The 22,032-nt window shown below is 46.8% G+C and overlaps 1 protein-coding gene across 1 annotated transcript in view; it reads right to left on the bottom strand.

Moving 5' to 3' along the window:
* The window catches only part of unc13c (unc-13 homolog C (C. elegans)), a gene marked incomplete at both ends in the record, with an annotated part of 116,851 nt that overhangs the window by 71,259 nt on the left and 23,560 nt on the right, over window positions 1–22,032 (bottom strand). Inside the window, 6 exons of the mRNA XM_079997408.1 lie at window positions 4,855–5,018; window positions 5,674–5,789; window positions 7,027–7,196; window positions 9,474–9,615; window positions 15,093–15,320; window positions 16,511–16,730. Of these exons, the coding sequence (XP_079853534.1) occupies window positions 4,855–5,018; window positions 5,674–5,789; window positions 7,027–7,196; window positions 9,474–9,615; window positions 15,093–15,320; window positions 16,511–16,730 (1,040 nt within the window). The remainder of the gene's footprint in view (window positions 1–4,854; window positions 5,019–5,673; window positions 5,790–7,026; window positions 7,197–9,473; window positions 9,616–15,092; window positions 15,321–16,510; window positions 16,731–22,032) is intronic.

Raw genomic sequence — 22,032 nt, forward strand, 5'->3', positions numbered from 1 at the left:
TCCCGCGGACAAAAACAGTTACGGGAAGAAAAACAGACGGATCGAGGAGGAGGGATATACATAGGTAGATAATATCGAATAAATGTGGAAAAACTGCAATTTCTTTGATATTAAAAGGGGCCTTGATTCAAGTTTATTCTTGACAAACGGCCGCATCATCTAAAATATGGGATGAATATAACACCGTGTGACACGTAAAGTGCCTGAAGTGGAGAGAGTTAAAGAAAAGAAAGTGTTTTCGTTCAGTGTGGACGTCCCCCCCCCCCCCGCGCGGTACAAGCAGATATATTTAAGCAAATATATTCATCTCCGAGTGAATAAAACCATTTGCTTCTCCTCGCCACCTCGGTTTCATCCTTTCAAGCGGCAGGCACTAAGTGCAGACAACGAGCGGTGTGTAGGCAGAGTCCTGTGATTTACCGAGAGCCAACACACGAGTACGCGCACCAAAACTCCCTTACACGCACACACGCGCGCCGGCACGCACGCACGCACGCACACACACACACACACACACACACACACACACACACACACACACACACACACACACACGCACGCACACACACGCGCACATGCACACGTACACACACACTTAAGTGGAGGGGTCATCTCTCCATACACACACATACAGTGTACATATACACACATACAGTACATACACACACACACACACACACACACACACACACACACACACACACACACACACACACACACACACAAAGACGCTAACCGTCACCTATATCATACATCTTATATCCGCACATGTTGTTTTTTCAGCACATTCTCCAGTTTGAGCACCATGGGAGGACTCCCGCCTCCATAATCTACGCCCGCTGGTTATCGCAACTCGACAGTTTATCCGAAAGGAAGCGGGGCTGCCAGCCGCACGTGCGCACGCGCCCTGTTTGCGCAACGTGCGTGCGCGTCGTGCGGCGGATAATCACACCTGGCCGCGTTTGCCGAGCGCGGTTGCCGCTAGCAACCGCTCGTCTGGATGCAGAGCAATAAGGCCTGCATGCCACAGCGCAAAGGCGAGGGTTTGAGCTCCGCGAGTAATGCATCGGTGTACGTTTAATCAACGTAAATTGCGTCATAGTATAATTTGTTTAAATATAATAAAAAATGAAGTCGATGTGATTGATTTAAGTCCTCCGAGCGTCCTTCGACAACACACATACTAAGACCGTGAAAAATCACTGCAATCCGCACATTATCCACATGAATTCTTGATATCTCACTACTTATTAATGACGTTTCCTCGAGCTCTAGCTGCTGTTTTTGTATTGAAGCCCCTATAGCATCCAAGAGGGTAACAACTCGAGGAAACCTGACTTTGGAAGAGGAATAATTTATTACAAATAACAGAGCCGCTCTTTCTCAGCCGGGATGAGGAAAACTGGAAAATGCCCGTGGAGGCGCATACACGTTCACACACCAATAGAACCATACACGCTCTCTCATCGGGAGGCCTAATTAATTACTCTGCTTTCAGCCTCCAAATTACCCAGGAGCACTTTGGGGAGATGAACAAAGAGGGCGATGATGGCATCCGCTGAAGTCCCACGGTGCTTTTAGAGCTGGATCTCTCGAGCTCATTTCCAAAAGAGAGATGTTGCATTTCCCGTCGTCTTACCCCGCCCCCTTTTCTAATGCACACACACACACCCACACACACACACACACACACACACACACGCACGGCTCTGTATATACATTTACAAACACACACGCATCCGCACACCAGTGTAAAAAGGGAAAAGACTATGTGAGGTTGAATGACAGGGAAAATAAAACGCGAGTGTGAGGAGTGGCAGAAGGAGATGAGACAAGAGGAGAAGCCAAGAAATTATTGTCTGGGGGTGGGGTGGGGGTGGGGGTGGGTAGGAGAGAAGGGTGGAGCTCGGCGAAGGCGAATTACGAACCGAATTCCACGTTCAGTGAATCCTAGCGAGGCATATTAACAGCCTAGATGGAAAATCCCGAGTTTAAAAGCCCAGAGCATTTGCTTGACCTGGGCCAGCTGTAACGCAGCCACTCACCGCCGGGCTTCCTGCATTTGCATAACCCTGCAGATGGTACCCTGCAGAACGCTCACTTGATGCCCATTCCATACGACGCCGTCTCATAGCAACGCCGGCCCCGTCACGCAGCCGCGCAAACCCCGCGCCGCGGAGCGGGAGGCCATGTCGCGGGAATAACTGGAACGTATCAACAGACAGGCTGTTTTTAGGAAGCGTTATGGTCCCACGAGCCCCGCCCCCCTCGCGGCACGACACGCTTTCCCTGTCGGCGCCATGCCTGCGATAACCTGAGGGAAGGACTGGAAGAATAGGTCGTTTCAGGTTTTAGATCCGCTGTGGAGTGCCGAGGAATTTGTGTTAAATGTTGATTTTTAGTCTCTGTCAATGCAGGTGCAACTTGAGTTTCAAATTGCCTTTTGTCCAGGGAGTGAAGAACGTGCTTCAGGCGTGGGATGTCAAGGCATCCTTCAGAGCTGGAGCAGCGTGCGGAACGATGAATGGCTGGAGCTGAGAGGCGCTGTTTGGGCTGCAGTGGCTTCGGGGAATGCATCAGGTGAAGTGCTGAACCCAGAGGCAGAGACCGTGGAAGCCTCCTCTGTATTTATCACATTCTGCTGTCAGGTTTTCTTTTCACCTCTTATTTGTGTTTTTCTAACGTTCAACCTGTAAACCTCGACAGACACACACACACACACACACACTGTCTTTCTCTGCGTGTGGTGGCCAGTGTGTGGGTGTGTTGATGTTCATGTATGATGGGAAGGGAGTGTGGGGACATAAAATATCTGGTCACTGGGAATGTGGTAAGGCCTGATCTCGTTGTCGTGTTTAAAACCAGGAGATTTGGTGGAAAATCATGGCACAGTGCATTGCATTGCTGCTTCACAGCAAGAAGGTCCTCGGTTTGATTCCCTGGGGCGCTGTTGGCACCGCGTTCCGGTGGGTTATCTCCTGATTAGGGGCCTTTCTGTGTGGAGCTTTGCCCGTTCTCCCCATGCGCACATGGGGCTTCCTCCTTTTTTACATCAGTTTAGGACCCCCACCAAAAACATGCACAACGCCGTCGTCTCACCAGCGATGGACATTTGCGCTTGCTGTACGCTGCCCACTGCTTCTGGCTGCCCCCCCGGAGGAAGGACAAGCCAGGATGGGTCAAAAGCAGAGAACTCATTTCACCGGCCACCATCCGAAGCGTGCGTGTGTGTGTTGTCGCCGTCACCGCATGAGCGCATATGTTGTGGTGTGTTTGCCGTGTGATAAATAAAGAATCTTGTTCTTCAAAGCAGTTGTTTGCAGGCTATGATAGTTGGAGCTTTTTACCAACTACTCTATAAATTATAGTGCTTTTGTTATTTTCTTCTCTAATATTGTTTATATATTTTAGGTGTATGTAATTCTGATGCTCGTCAACTCTGAGAGGGAAGAGACGGTAACGCTGCGAAGGGAGGTTTCCTCGTAAATATGTTCGGGGGCTCCATTTCTAATTGGTTTGTGCGCACGTGGCATCTGCAACATTCTATGTAAATATTGGGATTCCCATAGCAAAGTAATGAACCTGAGGAAGCTGCTTTAGATTTGCAGTCGGGTGTGATGGATTTAAAGCTTCCTTCTAAGATATTTTTCATGCTCTTTACACTGTTGGGGGAATCTTAATTAAATTGTTTTTTTTTTTTTTTACTCATTGATCACCGGCAAGTACATAAAGCCGTTTCTGGTTGTTAATCGAATTTAGCAAGAAGCTCATTCACGTACAATCAATTCTTAATGTAGGCGTACAATGGGAGACCTTCATGGAGAAGTGTGTGTGCATAGTTTTATAAATCGGGGTATGTTTTTGGACACTTATTCTCAATTTTGTCCATCTGCAACCTCTTCTTTGCATACGTACACATAGTTTTATGAATGAAGCCCTGTGTGGTTTGAGTGGGAATGGGATTCATCTGAGTAAGGTTGGGTCTGAACACCCTGCATTAGCAGTGAAGGATGTATAAAAGTTAGAATTGTGTAAGTCTTTAATTCGAATTATGCCTCTTAACATTATTCATAACAATGTTTTACTCGGGAGTACTCTGCATAGTTTAAAATTGATCTTTATACTTTATTAAATCCGCACAAATCAAACTAGCTCATGCTTGAAATCCATCCAGAGATACCAGGTGATCCTCAAAATGATCTTTACCTTCCTGTGGACATCACTGCATCGCTACTGCAGGGGAAGACAATGCTGAAAGTAAATTAGAACAAGTCTTGAAGCTTAAAGTATTACATATTTAAAGGCCAATTTTACTAAATTTTAATGAGACTGGAAGTTTCATAATTCTGCTGTTTAATACTTGTATTTTGAGTTGAATGTTGTAGGTTTATTTAAATGCTGTCGTTACTGGAGGCAAATATTATACATATTCTACTTCTACTTGAGCACAGATTTTCAATGCTTTAAATTCCTCCTCCGCTGATACCCAATTGTCCCGGGTCCCCGCTCTAGGTGTTTCTGCTTAATGGCGAGAAAGTGAAATTGTCAAGCAGAGAGAAAGGGTCAACAGGGTCAGAGAGAGAGGGAGCGACACAAGGGAAAGTATTTATGTGCGTCCACAATCAATGCTTCCAAAGAGGGTTAAGAGTTTTTTCCAGACGACCAGCAATCAATCAATCAAACTTGGGACAGAAGCCAGAGTCAACCGAGCTCCGATTGTGTTGAAGAGACATCTTTACTGCCCCTCTCTGTTCGCCTCCTCTCCTCCACTCATCTCCTGCTACCCTCCACTCTGCCGAATTGGACAGTGACAGATGGGCAAGGTAAAGGGCCATAGATCAGGGTGGTACTAACGTCATGGCCTGATAGATGGACTCCACTCCGTATCTCATGGCGAACTCGTCCACGATCTCCTGCGACACGTCGTCATAGTAGACCTTCCAAGCCTCGTCCCCTTTCACCCCTGGGATCTTCACGGCACCGCTGTTCCGTACCTCCGTCAAGTAGTGGAAGAGGTTCTGTGGGACAGGGAGGGAGATGAGAAATGGAGGGAGCAAACGTTTGACCAGTAACTGAAACTGAAGCGGATACACTCTCGATTGGGGTCTTCGCTGTCACGAAAGATAATCTGTCGGTCTTCCATGACCTTAACATGTTATTTTTTGTCTTCCACTTTCTGACTTCAAAAACACAAAACTCCAAAAGCTATATTTCATTGATTTTACACATGGTCCACTTCTTGCTGACCGTTGCTTAACCCCCCCCAATGCCCCTGTGTATCAATCAAAACAAAACTAATCTCGATTTTCTTTCAACACTGGCAAGAGGACCGGGTAATATGAGGATTCATAGATCGTTTGAAATTGTTAACTCTGCATTTATCAACCCTGAAAAGGGATCCTGCGTGAGGTGCAGAGCAGAGACCAGGGTCAAGCTCCACTTTGTCTGGTGTCAAAGATCAATGGTCAGGTGTTGTCTCGGGGAAAACACTTGCCTTCCCTGCAAAGAGGTGACGCAGAACACCATACCACGGTTGTGTTTCAAAAGTGGAGATATTGCAGAGGCAATAAGCTGTTAATGTTTTCTTATTTAAAATGTCCATTTTGCAGATTCACTGTCAGTGTCTGAAAATGTCATGTGCACTTTCTACTACTTCCTAACGGCGCTGCTAACCTCATGAAGACAGGTGTATTGGCCGTGGGGTGGAGCCACTTTCTCCTCCCCTTTCATCTCCACACTGATCTTGAGGCGGATGGCACCGGACACCGCTGACTTGTCCGTTCTTTTATCTGCCAAACAGAGAGGGTACCAGTTCAAACTATGTGTGGTAAAAATGCAGTCTTGGATTTTAACATAGAATGAGGCACTAATATTGGCATTCTCAAACCCATTTGACAACATTATCAATTAAACTTTAGTACATGCATATGAATACCAATGGTAAAACTCTGTTCTTCTTTCCATTTCCCCCAATTATACTGTATGTAAAAGTCCTCTTACGTCCTGTAGTCTAATCTATCATGTGGCTAATGTGTAATATGTCGATAGCAAAACAAACAAAGCAACATAAAGCCCTTTGAGCTGTTGGCTTCTCCCTACTCTGGCATAATGTCTCTTAAAAGCTGCCACATACGATGCCAAACACTGCTCTTCTAACAGAGCAGGTCACAGAGCCCCCTGACCCTGGCTTTAAAATGCACAGCTGCGAAGCTCGGTCACAGACTTGAACTCTATGGTTCAACAAATGTTCACTCATCTGCAAAATACATTTTGCATGCCCGACACACTTAATTCATCTCTGCTGTTTTCCCGCGATGGAAGTATTTTACTACAGTCAATTGGTTGGGAGACATAGCAGTGGAACACAACATGATAGGGAGATTGAGCGCGGTTTAGGCACAATTGCAGGAGCCCAGATTGAAGAGGAGCTGAAGAGGCTTAGAGACGAGAGCAGCTGGAGGGGTTGACACCCACGTCAACAAAGGCCCCTGTTTAAACATTCATTGTGAACATTTAAAAAGGCACTGAACGCCAGCATGGGCAGGGGTCACTATTACCGCAAATTGCTTCCTTTTAGCTGGAGAGGCAAACAAAGAGCGTGTCCCGCAGTCATGATACTTAAACAGAAGTGGGAGTGGCCATTACGTTGTCATTCGACCTCATGTAGCTATGTGACAGTAGGGGAAGAGACAGGGAATAGAGTGAAGGCACCAGGGTAAGAGGAGAAAGTACCAACTGTCCCACGAATCTGTGGACTGCTCAGGATCCACATGGCGCTGATAGGTGAAAGTCTCCATTGCCATCCATCATCATAACATTATCGCCCATAATAAGCCTTATTCCTTGATCATTGTGGGTCAACCCGAGTAAATCTGAATATTTAAAACTGATTCAGAACTGAGAGAATAGATTCAGCCGAGTGCCGGTCGGGTTGATTCCTCGTGAATATAAATAACAGTTTTCCCTTTGAGTCATGAACGCACCGAAGAATCAAAGAGAAAACGAGAAGAGATCTGAGGAACATACCCAGGTTATACCACACGTCCATCTCCCCGCTCAGTGTACGGACCTCGATGATGGTCTGGCCCAGGAAATCGTCTGACTCACGCTTGAAGTGCTGCTTGACCCTAGACTTGATATCGTCGTCTTCATCCCACACGCGCACCTTGATTCGGTCGGTGGCGTTGTGACACTCGCTGCAACGAGGACAAGGATTAAGGGGGGGACAAAACAACAACAACAACAACAACAACAACAACAACAACAACAACAACAAGAGCTTACTCTGCGACAGCGACAACAGGTTGTTATATTCTGTGGAGTGGAACAACTGTCAAATGTAAAATTCAAGCATGAAAACAACTGATGACAAACACACCCTGAAGCGTTCCTCAGTGGGTTAAGGTGGATAGCAGCCCTCACACAGATTTGGGATAGTGCGGGGGCGATGCGTCTCCATTCATGCATCCTTGGTTACACTTGTTGTGTCCACGGTTTTTATCACCCGGTCACTCATTGACTCTCACGCCCCAAATCAAATATAGTTGACTCTGTGATCCGATGAGCCAGACCGCACCACATCCCGAGGCGGTCCGGCTCGCATTGCGATTGGATTTCGTAGGTGTGTGGAGAGCGGTCTGGACACAATGTTGACAGACAACTGGCTTTGTCATTAAAACCACACCCCAGGCCCACAGTCACCTTTTTGCTCAGGGACATGGGAGCCTGGAGGTGGGTGTGCTGGCACCGGAGATGGTCGCGGGGAGGCATTTACATGAGCACCCACTCTGACAGGGTAAGCTCTATTGGGGATATGTTCCCACCAGTAATAGCTGTGCTCTCAGACCCACATCTCCTACATTTTAAACAAAAAGAACAGAATGGCTTCTCTTGTACCCAATGCAATTTTACTAGAAAGTACTTATAACATTTTGCAGAAACCTGAAAACACAGATCTTGCCAAAGAGTTTACATTCAAGTGCTTATTCTGGAGGCTAGGTCTGTGTTGTCATCTGGCGCATGCAAAAACATACGTTGCACTGAAATATCAAATGTAACAATTAAGCCACTGCATTGGTGCAGAACAATGTCCCTTAGACCCTCCAATAAATAAACCTTTCCTCTCCACATGCCCTCTCTAAGTAGGTATACTGGCACTACTAATAAATTAACTTAAAAGCCAAATGCTTTTTCTACGAAATTACTATTTTGCTAAATCTTCTCCTAATAGTATCTTTCCTTGTCATTCGCCATCTGTGGAGAGCGGAGCAAAATCACAGAAATGATGTCGCTAAATAAGTCGGAGGTGGTCAAAGCTCTTAGCGTTAGATGAGGTCGGGAAGTTCGGCTTTGGATTTATATCCAACAGATTACATTTTGATCTGATGACTTCTTGGGTGCGACAGTCAAGCGTCAGGACAGTGTCCTCAGTACTATTTTAACTAATCCCCCTTCTAAGTCCCGTCTGCTTGATCACCAGCACCAGGATTTGCTCTCTGCCAAGCACACAGTAATGTATCGCTCTATTAATCTACACCTCTGTAGTAGAGGAAAAACAACCACCTCTGGAGTCTCGTTACAGGTATAAGAGTCTGTGGTTTCACGTTTCACACGCACGATAACGATACAAGGGCTGGATGGTTACACGCACGATAAACCCTTAAAAATGACAGGAACCCACACAGACACAGAAAGACACATATACTGAATCGCAAAAATGGCTTTCTATTGGTACGTTCGTAGTAGTTATTGACATCTTACTTCACATTATTTAAACATTTAATTTTGTTTTGAATTGTATGAATGTACACACAATAGACAAACACAAATGCATACACACAAAAAGGTCTCATTCACAAAGGGCACTGTCCATGAAACCATTCATTTCACAAAATGATGTTTTTATATAGAAATAAAAGTTAGAAGTATGGACCGAACTTTCCGAACTGCAATGCGGACACTGGCAAGCACTTGAAAATGAGGCTGTCGTTAACTCCTCTTGGAGCTGTCTAAATCCACAGGACAAATTAATTGTGGTCATCTTGATTAAAAGAGAAAGAAAATGAGTAATCATCGGTAGGCTGAAGCAAGACCAATATCAAAACGTCCTTGTTTTACCCTGCATTGGACACTGAGGCAGCTGATAAAACATGCACATTGGAATGCAGGCAACCGACGCTCCATGGTTGAAAGTATATTTTCTGTTAAACTTAGGCATGAGCTGAGTTGGAGCTAATGTGAACCAGCTTAGCTGCAACCCAGTGAAGGCAAATCAAACAAACTCTATGAAAGATGCAGCCAGACCTGGACCGAGGCTATAAACCTCTTTATGGCTTTTCCGATTCCTTCGGATTCTCTTCAAACGGGAGAGGAGATGGGTTTTTTGAATGGGTTGTGGTGGAATAGTAGTAGTAGGATTTTATTAGTAGGTTTAGGGTGTCTGAAAGAAGGTTTATGAAACAGAAAACACTCACAAGAAGAATTTCTCATCCCAGACAGGGTTGAGGTTTCCGAAGATGGTCTTGGTTCTGCGCTTGGTCTTGCCCACCTGAACGGTGACGTAGGGGTCGCTGGAGCCGGTTTTATCCTTGGCCTGTAACCCCTGGGCACACATGACTAGGGTGGGTGTGGTGGAGGAGGTGGGGGCGATGGAGCAGGAGGTGGAAGGGAGAGACATAAGAATGTTAAATAATTATTTTAAACAAAAGTAATTTTCTTTAGTTTAGCTAAAGGCAATTACTAAAAAACAATCATTTTGCGCACATGTAACATTTTTACACCAATTAGAGGTGATGTGTTAACATGGGGTCAATACAGTCCATGCAGCTAAGAAAAGTGTGGTGGGCTGCCTGTAACAATGGGAGTAAATTGTGTTTGACCACCTGGAACCACCTCATCGTAACAGAACATAAACCTTCAAAATAATACATCATAAATCCAATGGCACAAAGCCATTATTGAGGAAGCAGATTAAGGCAGTGGCTACGGTGGCCTCAAAAAGCCTCTCAAATAGACATTGTATTAAGATGGGTGTTGTGCTGTGTTGTCTCTAATGCCTCTCTTCAGTGTTAATATTTGTGGCGTGGGGGTGGTGTGTTTCAACCGGCCACGCCTGTCTTGGGTCTCGGTCATTGGGCGCCTATTCAGGGGTGACTGCACGCCTGTTGCCCATCAGAGCAATCAATGAGCAACAGGTAAATCACTCATCTCCACACACACAGGGGAAGCCTCTGTCATGACATGTGTCCATCTGCTCCTTGCTTGTTACATCTTGCCACTCCTACAATAAACTGGTGGCTTTGCAACATCCCTGCCTGTGTCTCTGTGTCGGAGGGCCCTGTGTTAAAACCGGCGAGGTCACGAACAGTCCGAGGTTCAAGAGGTAAAGCAGTTCTTGGAGCTGGCGGGTTGTTACGGGAGGTTTGTAGCCGGCTTTTCTGAGCTGACCAGCCCTTTGCCTGATTTAACAAGGAGAGGTGTGTTAGATCCGGTCCAGTGGACAGAGAAGCGGCAGCATGTGTTTGTGAAAGTAAAAACAGCTCTCTGTGGGGATCCAGTGCTGTTTTATCCTAACTTTTCTCTTCCTTTCTGCCTGCAGTCCGACGTGTCCAACAGAGGGCTGGGGGCAGTGTTGAAGTACAGGTGAAGGGCGCTGACCAGCCGGTGCTGTCCCTCAGCTGCAAGCTGTCCAAATGGTAGAACTGGTACAGCACCGTGAAGAAGGAGTGCCAGGCCATCAAGTGGGCCATCAGCTCCCTCCGGTATTACCTCCGGGGGCGCGCTTTCACCCTCTGTTCAGACCTTGCCCCAGTGCAGTGGCTCCACCGCATCAATGATACCAACACGCAGATCACCTGTTGGTACCTGCCTCTCGGACCCGATTGGTCCGACTTGGCAGGAGCGACTTTTCTTATGTTGTTTGCCTGTCAGTGAGGAGGAAGCGTGGCGCTCGACCCGACGGACCAGACCGCTGCCCGACAGACACGGACACTGTTTGATTGATTGATTGATTGATTGATTGATTGATTCATTCATTCATTCATTCATTCATTCATTCTATTTTTTAGTTTTGGCCAGCGAGCCGTTCTGTTAAGTCTGGAATATAACTACGCCAGCTGAGGCACCTCACTGACAGTCCGACTCAGTCTACCTCCTTGGACCGACACCTGTGGCAGGGATCCATCACTATATTTATTGGACAATGTGAAGCAACAGAAACCCAAACTGAAATAGTCTAATAGACAACCACACACACACACACACACACACACACACACACACACACACACACACGCACACACACACACACACACACACACACACACACACACACACACACACACACAAACACACACACACACACACACGGCATATGGTGGAAGGTCTTGGAGATGGACAGTAGTATATCACAAGGACCATAAAAGGCCAAAAGGACCATTAAATATTTATAAGTGACAGTGTAAATAATTCAGGGCACATACTATATCCCCTAGCCACACTCTGACAGGAATTGGTGGGGAGGGCCTCGACAAATGAGGAGCTAGGGCCTGCTTTCCCCAGGCAAACTCAAAATCAAATGCCTCCTATTCACTGAGAGGAGATATACAACAAAGTTAATTTAAAAGCTTGATCACCAGCTCATATGAGAGGCAGGATGAAGCTGTAGTTCAGGTGGAGGAATTTCATTTCATTTTATTGAGTTTGTGCAGTTTTTTTATGTCTTTCGCTTTGGTTTTTTAAATATTATACTTGATGAACCATTTTAATATCCCTGAAGGCGATTGTCGTTTCACCCCTTGGTTGGCGGGGCGGGCAAAGCTGTCCTTGCTGCCCCCCACAGCAGAGAAGGATTAAGGATCCTGTCCGAGGTTACACATGTGTGACCACACAGGGACCTAATCCAGGCCTGCATGTCGGAGAATGACCTTCCTAAGCGCTAGGCTGTTGTACCTGTGGACTAATTCTCCCGCACTGCCTGTATTTCTATGCCCCGAACCTGTAATGCTCCTAACCCTGTATGCTATATTTCTCTGTTCTGTGCCTTTTAAACCAAATTGTAAAAGTCGATATCGATAATATGTTATCGAAATTATGAAGAATAGATAAGACACCGTAGAGGGCACTGGAGTCCACGTAGAGCCCTGACTTACGGTTTTTGAAACCCTAAAAATGTTCAAACAGAAACAGAAAATTCAAATAACATCCCTCCGCTAAGTCCTCAAGCCGTGGGGAGAGTGGAGTGGGTGATTTGCGCCGTAAGCAGAGACAAATTAATCCAAGATAGCGAGTTTGCTCCGTGCATGTTTTCCTGACAAGCCCCCATTAATTCCTCACGACGGGAGGGAGCGGGAATGAGCGTATTGGAAGGTAATTGAGTCAGGGATTGGTGGATACATCAAAATAAGATGGTGATGTGGCCTCTGAGGATGTGCCGTATGTCACAGTCGCTGGGAAATATTTAAAGCCAGTGTTGTGCACACTCAGCTGACATCCTGTTAAGGATCTCGCGGCCGCAGCGAGAGTGCAAAGGAATCAGTGGCAGTTGGTGTTTATCAAAAGAAAAGTCATTAAATAACAACTCAATGAACACGTTCTCAAAAAAAGGGGGAGCTCAGTGGGTCCCTGGAAGATGGATTGAAGTGTCTCTACCCCTCCCGTTCTCTTTGGACGGTCTCTCCCACTCCATTCTCCCTCTCAGTTGCCATCCCTTAATTTCCTCTTCCCATCTTTCCTTCCCGACTTCGGTTTTTTTTTTTTTTTCTAAAGGTTTATCTATCCCTGTTTCTCTCCATCTCTCATGCGGATTAACAGCGGCAGAAATGCAAGCGGGGCAATAATAAATTGGAGCAGTGCGGGGCTCTCCGCGGTTGCCGTGGCGACGGCGTGGACCGACAGAGGCGCTACGTTACGCGGCGAGGGAGAGGCTCAGCTGCTGCTTGGGCGCATGGAGCTGAGCGCAGAGCAGCGTTAGGGTTAGCGAGCCTCCTGGGGCCTCATTCATCAAACTCCGCACGTAGGCAACTAAGGGATGATATATGGAGAGAGCGCACCTGGCACAAAAAAAATCAGGATTTTTAAAAAGGCATGTACGCACTGCTCCATGCATGTTTCCCTTCATTATTGGCAATTTACTTTGCCATATGTTTCTTGCATCGCCCAGTGAACAACCAGGGATTGTCCGTGATCACACAATACAGGTCCGTTATGCCCAATTCCGATCCATAAATCGCATCCAGAGGCATGCGATTTGCTTGCAACTCTGCACTTTACTGTGTGCAAGTGATAAATCGTGTTTTGTTTTTTTCTAATGTGTAATTCTGATTTTTGTGAGTCGTATTGTTAATGACTGACTTCTAATGTCGCTGAGTGCGGAGGTTGAAGCGAGACTGTACGCACTCCTGCAGTCTGGTCTGTCAGATCACATGAACTGAAGGATACTTAGCTCCGCAGTACAGTATCCGTACAATAAGAAAAGACAAAAAAACATGACATTGATATCCTTCCAAATTGAAATCCTTCCTACCATGTTCGGCTGTGTTTTATTGGCATTTGTTTTCATTTCATTTAGCTGCTTTGCTCACTGTCTCCCGTAATTCCAAAACTTGGGGCAGGGAATTGCAGGTCCACAATCAATAGGCGGGATGCCTCTGGACTAATAAATAAATTCCCCCGACAGAGTAAAGAACAAAAGAAGAAATGCCTTCATCTAGGAAAGCTGAGTAATTCCTACGTCCAACAGTTCCACAATTTCATTCCCCTGCCAGGGGAGTTGCGGTATTTTATACTCTCCGTGTTGCGCGTACGTAGGAGTGGTGAAGTTACACGCGTTTTCATTCAAGTTTTCATTTTATGAATCACATTCTATCACTTTTGCAGAGTGTGATGTAATCCATCCTTTGTGCGAGTGCAACATTCATGCACGAGGCCCCATTTCCGTTGCCGTGAAAAGACAGAAAGGAGAACGCGACCGTCAGTCCGTTAGGGTCACGGCGCCACATCCCACAACCGCCCTTCCGACGGACGCGTTGGGCACGACTTCTGTCTTCTCGGACTCAACGTCGACCCTGGATGGTTGTGCAAGAAGTCATTACATCATGCTCCCGTGTTGGCAGCCGTGAAACACTGAGGCGTCTATCTCCGTCCCTCCCTGCTTTCCCCATCCTTACCCGCTAGATTGTGAATCACTGTTTACATAACACTGATATTTCGGCAGCTTTGTTTTCTCTCTGAAAGCGCCGCGTGGCATACTGTAGACAGCCTTTCTTTATTGGATCGTGTTCCGTCCTTCCAGTGTGGGAGTGAGACTAGATTCCTCAATTATGTCTAAGTCGAATAAAAAGATCAACAAAAACCAGTGGCTGGATTCCAAGTCATGACAACATCAAATACAATTCCCTTAATCTAGGCATCTCATTTTCTGTAATTAAATATTTGTCGATGTCGAGGCTGAGAGTCAGGGGTTAACGATGGAGGTCTGGAGGTTAATTGTGAGTAAATACTAATAAGCTTATAACGGTTTGCCATTTAAGATTGATCTGACTTGTGATGACAGTCTTGTTGATTTGAGGTGAGGGGTGAGTGTGGAGGGTCATAGGTCACCTCCCTGAGGGTAAAGGGTCACACATGACAGTGGCCTAGTGTGTGTAATAACCAATACCCCCCGACTCCTCTGACGATTTACAATGAGGTTAAAACGCTTCTGCCAGAATATCGACACGCGGCAGAATGAGGCATCGATTTACAAGCGCTCCTGAATGTCTTAATCGCTTACTTGTATCTTTTAGAATTTATTTTATGATCACGATTTTAAGATTTCAGTTCTTGAAGGGCTTCGTGGTCTTGCCCCTTTTCCACCTTTTTGAAATAATTGAGAGGTGCAGAGGGATTTACGGCCCTTTGGAACAAGTCCTATACAAGTACAAATATTATTATTATTATAATATTATTGTAATATTATTATTATATTATTATCACCCAATATTATATTAAAAAAAATCAAGCAGCTCTGACATACAGTCTCTGTTCGGTGATTGTGGAGCTGGTTAATGTCATGAAGTAGCAGTGGAAGTAACAGAAGCTGGGAGGAGACGGACCTGTGATGGTAATTTTGGCCGACCACTTGGAGGTGCCCTCCAGCACGGCCTGCTTGGCCGTCTTGAGGTGGCTGGACAAGTCCTCTTTGGAGATCTGGAACATCTCCTGGATCACCTCAAACACCTCGGGGCGGTTCTTCTCTCTGATCTTCATGCGCTCCTTCATGGCCATGATGATGTTCTGGGTCTTGTCCTCTGCACCGTGCTTGGAGCTCTTCTCAACTGCCCCTGAAAATAACAAAGGTCAGCAGATGTTGAGAGTCCGCCCGGGCGTCAGTTTGGTGCTTGATACCGAAAAAAAAAAAAAGCACAGGTAGCGTTTAAGTAAGGGAAGGAAACCGAAAAAGGTATATGCTTCGGACTCACTGTATTTATATAGTAGATCCAAAAAGCAAACGGGGAAATGTGTCACAGGATCCTGAAATGGAACAAATCCCTAGAGCTAATGTGTGTGGCCATGGCGGCTTAATTGGGTGAATGGGGGGAGGGGCTGCACAGGCAGTAAGTGTAGGAAATCGTGTTTGCATGACATACATATGCTCATAATATTCCTATTTTCCGACCGATTCATCATCCTGGATTCACCCAAAACTAGGACGTGATTAAAACGGAACCACAATTTGACTGAAAAATGTCATTTTAAGAACACCCATCATGTAGCAAATCCAGATATGAGCAATGAGGGTGAACTTTAAGCCTGTATATCTGTTAGATGAGGCTGTAACAGCGGGGGGCTGCCCGATTAAAAATTTAAAATTAGGCCTTTAGGTTTTAATAATGGGCACCAGTTATTGAACTTGAACGAGCGGCATAAATTCAACTCATTCCCTCCAAGCTAAACGTAGAAAGGGACATGTTCTGCAGAGCTCAATACTTTAACATCTACCAAAGCAATATACTGTGTATATATATATATATATATATATATGTTGCCTAGAATGAAATGAAGAAATAGGGTATCTGATATTTTCGATATAATCCTCTTGCGTACAAGTCATATTTTCATTGGCGTGCAAATTCAGGAGGAGTACGCTTTTAGCAAACTGAGTTGAAAAACAAGAAAATATATTATAGATTGTTGGGAAAACGACATTGGATGTAACTAACCTCCAAATGAAAGCGCATCAATGCAAAAACAATGTAATGTCAGTTGAAAAGCATCATGTGCCTGTGTGTGTGCGTGTGCGTGTGCGTGTGCGTGTGCGCGTGGTGTGTGTGTGTGTGTGTGTGTGTGTGTGTGTGTGTGTGTGTGTGTGTGTGTGTGTGTGTGTGTGTGTGTGTGTGTGCGTGCGTGTGCGCTTGCGCGTGTGTGCGTTTGTGTGTGTGTGTGTGTGTGTGTGTGTGCGTGTGTGTGTGTGTGTAGGCGGGAGCCTCGGGCCGCAGGTTTGGGCCGCTGCGTGGAACCCGACGCTCCTTACGTTGCAGGCAGTCGGCGTTGAGCAGATCCTGGCACTTCTCGTGGCATTTGACGCCGCACTCGGAGCAGCGCATGCCCTGGCGGGCGATGCCCCACAGCAGACCCTCGCACTCATGGCAGTAGGTGGGTGCCGTGGCCGTCCACACCTCGAAGTTGTGAGGCGTGGTGGAGGAGATGGGGTAGATCAGGGCCTGGAGAGTCTTCTTAAAGACATGCAGTTTCTGGAAGGAGGAGGCGACGGAGGGAGAAGGAAAGTTCATGAGAAAACGAAAGGTCAGGTTTCTGATTGAGTAAGAGCAATAACAGGAAGAAAAGAAGGTGTGTGTGTGTGTGTGTGTGTGTGTGTGTGTGTGTGTGTGTGTGTGTGTGTATACATGGGGATGGCGAGAGGGTTTGCAATAAACAAGGCAATAACATTTTCTGCCAAATTTTGCCCTTTTCCCGTTGATCTCAGGACTTGTTTATACAGGTTTGTTATCAATAAAGTTCACTCAAAATCCCATCTTTGTAACAGTTTGTGGTTGTTCATGATCAATTTTGAGAAATATTATCGAATGAAACTTAATAGCACAAGGTTTGTTGGCGCCGTTTACAAGGTTTCAGCCGACACCGCCAGTCACCGGAAATTGTCTGGGAAGGGAGGAAGATGGCGTAACATCGATACTTCATCCATAATACAACAATTCTCATTGGTTCCTTTTCCTACGTCCATTTTGAGCTTAAAGTAAACAATTTCTACGGGAGCAATAACAAACACCTTTCTGAGCATTATTTTTATATATATTTTTAAGGCAGAGAAGACAAAGACTTTTAAACGTGTTCACAAATTGCAGTGAGATCACTGCTGCTGTGCCATCCGGACGCTTTTGGAGGAGCCCCGTCCCAGAACACCGCGCGGACTGGCCGGGACCCGGGACCCAAACCCTGGTCTTCAGGGCCCCCGGCATCGCTTCTCACTGTGCTCTCCCTTCCCTTTCGCAGGGAGCCTCGGCGTTGTCTTGGCGACGGCCCAATCGTCGACGGACAGGTCAGGCGTGGGGAGGTAAATCCAGCTCGCGTCACATTATGTCTTCGATTAACAGCCTCCTCAGACGGCAGGCTTTGTTCACCCCGAGTGGTTTACTGTCAAATTCCTCGCCGTCCCAAACACCCTGCTCGAGCAGGAGGTATGTCTAGACGCCGCCAGGGAAGCCTCTTTAAATTGAATGCCTTACTGAGGCCGGCTCAGCGATAAGAGGCCAGGATTTGCCAATTCCCGATGGGAGAATTGATGAGCAGAGCCAGGAAAAAAAAAAAACATTTTCACGTCAGATATTTGGGTGGAGAGGGCGCAAGAAGGAAAGGGAGGATAAAGGGAAGGGCATAAAAAGAGGACGGAAGTTGTTTTCCTTGGAAGTACATCGCAGAGAGGCTTCCTTCCAACGCTGTCTATTGCTCCCCCTGAGCTACCGAGTCATTAGTGCAATTACTATATTTATTTTATTTATTGAGCGCGGTGATTATTTATTTATTTATCCCACATTTCCCGATTTACAAATGATGGATCTTAGCGCAGCATAATTAACCAGGCAGTGTAGTTATCCTTTGGCCTTTAAATCTCGGCGCGCATAGGAGGGGTGCGGGAGCTTATAGTCGCCGTAGTGACTGTGCAAGTCAGCGGCGTCCAATTCTGTATTCAAATAAATAAAACTAATAAAGATTCTCAACTTGAGCGTCCATATTGATAAGTGGAATGTGGATTAATGTGAAATATACTGTATAACTATAGTTGGACTGTTTTGGGTTAACTCTGCCTGTGGTTATCACAAACACACACTCTGATTGGTTACAGTAGAGGAAACTTCAATTTGATTGGTGCAGGAACGGAGGTCAGATTCTTTTTTTCTTTTGCCTTTACAAAACATTGTTTTCATTTCTAAAATGTATAAAAGACGCCTATAGAGTATTTGCTCTATATACCCTCCGTTTAAAGTCCTTAGGTCCTCTGCGCACGTGGATGATTGCAAATGGCACTATTCACAAAAATACACATACTTGACACACACACACACACACACACACACAAGCAGACTCACACACATTCATTTGGGTAGCTGATTAAATGGCACCAGGGGGGGCGGCAAAGCCGGGCAGTTTAGCCGCGTGGCGCTGTGCGACTCCCGCTCCGAGACACCCACGCCCGCCCCGCCAGCCCAGGACGACCTTTAATTAATCATTCCCTGAAAGAAAATGAGCTTCCCCGTAATCTGAACAGAATCACACGCAGCAGATGTGTGAGGCTTAACCACCGACTTGACTCGTCCTTACACCCCCCCCCCCCCCCAAAAAAAAAAAAGAGGAAAACAAATAATTAAGGAAGCAAATAACACGGAGCAGATTTGATGATGCTGGGTTCGCTCTGCTCCGGAGGAACCCTGGGGTGACTCTCGAAAAAAAAATCAGATTTCTCGTTGCCTTATCTCGGGCTGCAGTCGGTGGAGGTGCCAGTGTTTGCTTATTCATGCATTGAATGATTTTTTTATTTTTTATTCTTTCCGGCAAAAAACTGAACTGGTTGAGAGGGCAACTGAATTGATTGAACTACTTCCTCCCATTTTCCCTCGGGAAAATCCATCCTTGAAGGTTGATCCCTGTTACACGCCCCTTCTCAAGGTTTCTTCGGTTTTCCTGCCGGGTTTTGGGGAGTTTTCCCTCGCCGTCTTCCGGCTTACAGCTACGGTCTATTCAGAATTAAACGTTCCCGGAAAAGACGTTCCCGGAACATAAGCCCGACGGAAGGCTCAGCCTTTTTCATTTGTATGCCGTGGCGTGTGCAAACCTCCCCCCACACAGCAAACTACAAACACCACTTCACTGATCTCGTCTGTAATTGGTCCAAATATCACAAGGTTGGCTGCGTTTACGCTCCATCAGCCTGGGGACGGAGTTCTGCTTTCTGCTCTCGTCCGTTTCCTTTTCCTGTAGCGTCGTAAAATACACTTGGTATTGAGAATAGAGGCCGTCACAATTACTACAGAATCGCCTGATCGCAGTTGTTTACGCAGATGGCAATCTTTTTCGTCAAATCATTATTTCCTCCAAATTAAAAGGGGGGTTTGAAAGCAGTGTGAGAAATGTCCCAATAAATACCACGTGAATTAGGCAAATGAACTGTCGTCCAAAACGCATGGGTTCCAATCTGCGAGGCCAACAAATGGCTGTTCTGCAGGGAGTAGACATGAAATACTACACGTTCCCTGCTGCTGGTTTAGAGGCACGAGATGAACAAAACAAGACGAGCCGTCAAAACCCCCTTTGAACCACTTCCTCTAAATGTATTTACCCAAATAAATTCGATTTGACCCGACTTGATTTCATCGAACGAGCGGCCCGGCAGAGCTGATCGGACCGGGAGTAAGGGAGTAGTTCTACTGTAATGTAGACGTCTCCATCGCTCCGTCACCCACCCCACCCCCACCCTCACCCATCCCCCCTGACAGTGTGTTTCACACTGTGCGGCCGGTGTGTAGCATGAGCTCCGCGTGTGTTAACACCGCGAACACCTGGTAATGCCACTGCTCAGACGCTTGGCAGGATTTGATCTGTTCCCGCCGCGTCTGCCGGAACACAGTTTGACAGGAAACATTCTTATCTCTCTCTCTCTCTCTCTCTCTCTCTCTCTCTCGCTCTCTCTCTCTCTCGCTCTCTCACTCTCTCTCTCGCTCTCACTCGCTCTCTCCCTCGCTCCTCCCCACTCCCGTCGCCATTATCGCCGCCGCCCAATTCCCTCCTTCAGCGGTTTCTCGGACGCTCGCGATACCGCCTTATCCGGCTCGAGCCGGGTCTGCGCGGCATCTGTGCGGATCTCTCCGGATACACTCGACCCGGGCCGGGTGCAAAATTGGGATTTTTTTTTTTTCCGGAAACACACTTTCGCGGGTTTGTTTTGCGGGGCCACTCGGCCGCGAAATGGGAAAGGATTTACGCCGTCGCCGGCGTTGTCGAGCCCGATCTACTCCTCTTCTTCATATCGTTCTCTCTCCTGTTGCTGCCGCTCTCTCTCTCTCTCTCTCTCTCTCTCTCTCTCTCTCTCTCTCTCTCCTACCTTGACCACACAATAAAAGCTTGGCCCTCCCTCTTTGTCTCTGCAGTAAAAGTTGATGGATGCCGCGAGCTTTGTGCCTATAGTCTAAATGTTTTTTTTTTTGTTTTTTCCGGTGCAGAGATTAAGGGCAGCGGAGCATTCGGGGGCCGACATAAAGGCCTATCAGCCAGCCCACACGCCGCTTTCGGCTCTTTCTGCTTTAAAATGCATGAAAAGAGAGGAAAGGAAGCCCCGAGAGTGAGAAACCGAGGGAAATAAAACAACGGAGATAGAGACGGGAGATTGAAAGGGGTTAAAAGTCCACCGGAGTTTTGTTTTTTGTGGGGTTTTATTTTCTGGTCCGGTTTCAGTCAGCGCCCGCGCTGCCGCTGTTGTGCGCGATCAAATCAGACCTGGCGGAGCTGCAGTTTGGAGATGGATGCGATACGGAGCTGAGATGAAAAGGAAGTGGGATAGGATCTGGTCTAAGGGAAGTGGTCTCAAGTCGGAGGCGGGAGGCAGAGCGTTGAACACGGCCGCCAGCTCTGTGACATCAGAAAAACTGGGTTTCAGGTGATTCTGTCCCTGTTCACTCTGCTCTACTTTATCTCTCTCTCTCTCTTTCTCTTTCTCTGCATATTTGCATGTATATATCCCTCCGTCTCTTCTCATCTCATCTGTACAGCATATGGTCGTTTGCTGAGCTCCCTCGCAGTCCTCACAGGGATGCACTCTGCTGGACTTAATGCAGCAGATAAAACTCCAACATCTGCTCGCCCTACTTACCGCAGCCTCCAATCTGCGGCTTTATTTACAGCTTTAAAACACCCGGCTCTCCTCCAATCACCAATTAACAAACTCCATCGGTTGCCCTTTCCCCAAAGTCCAAACAGCACCTTCCGTCGCTCCAATCCCCCCGCCCGCCCCCGCCGCAAGCCATCAAATCTACAGTACGTCACTTTAGGTTATGGGGGCGCCGTGAAAATTAAGCCGAGGCATATGGACTCGGCAGACACGTCCATTTGCGCGGACGAAGGGGGCGGGGGCTTTTTTATTCTGTCTCCGCTCGGGCTCGCTCGGTTAACTTTGGGCGCCCACGCAATTTTTAAATCATCCTCCTTATTTACTCCTCTCGGAAGCTGCACTCCACTGCGGCGTGCCTCCCATAACACTATCCTCCCTTTGGGAGCGAAGGATGGCAATCAATTAATGCAGAGAGCTTTGGAGGTCAGCGCAAAAGATTCCCTCACCATCGATTCCCACATCCCGCCCTCTATCTATTGCTCTTCTTTCTCCGAAGCACACGGAACATTATTAAAACGCGGGTCGTTGTCTCAATGAAACCATGGGGGGGGTCATCTCTTAATAACCCTCCCCCTCGCTATCGCACTTCCTTCCGCACCCCGCCAGCTCATCCGACGGAGAGATTATCGCAGATAGAGAAATATTACCGGTAGCAT

This window comes from Zeus faber (genome assembly GCF_960531495.2).
Source record: "Zeus faber genome assembly, chromosome: 3".
NCBI lineage: Eukaryota > Metazoa > Chordata > Actinopteri > Zeiformes > Zeidae > Zeus > Zeus faber.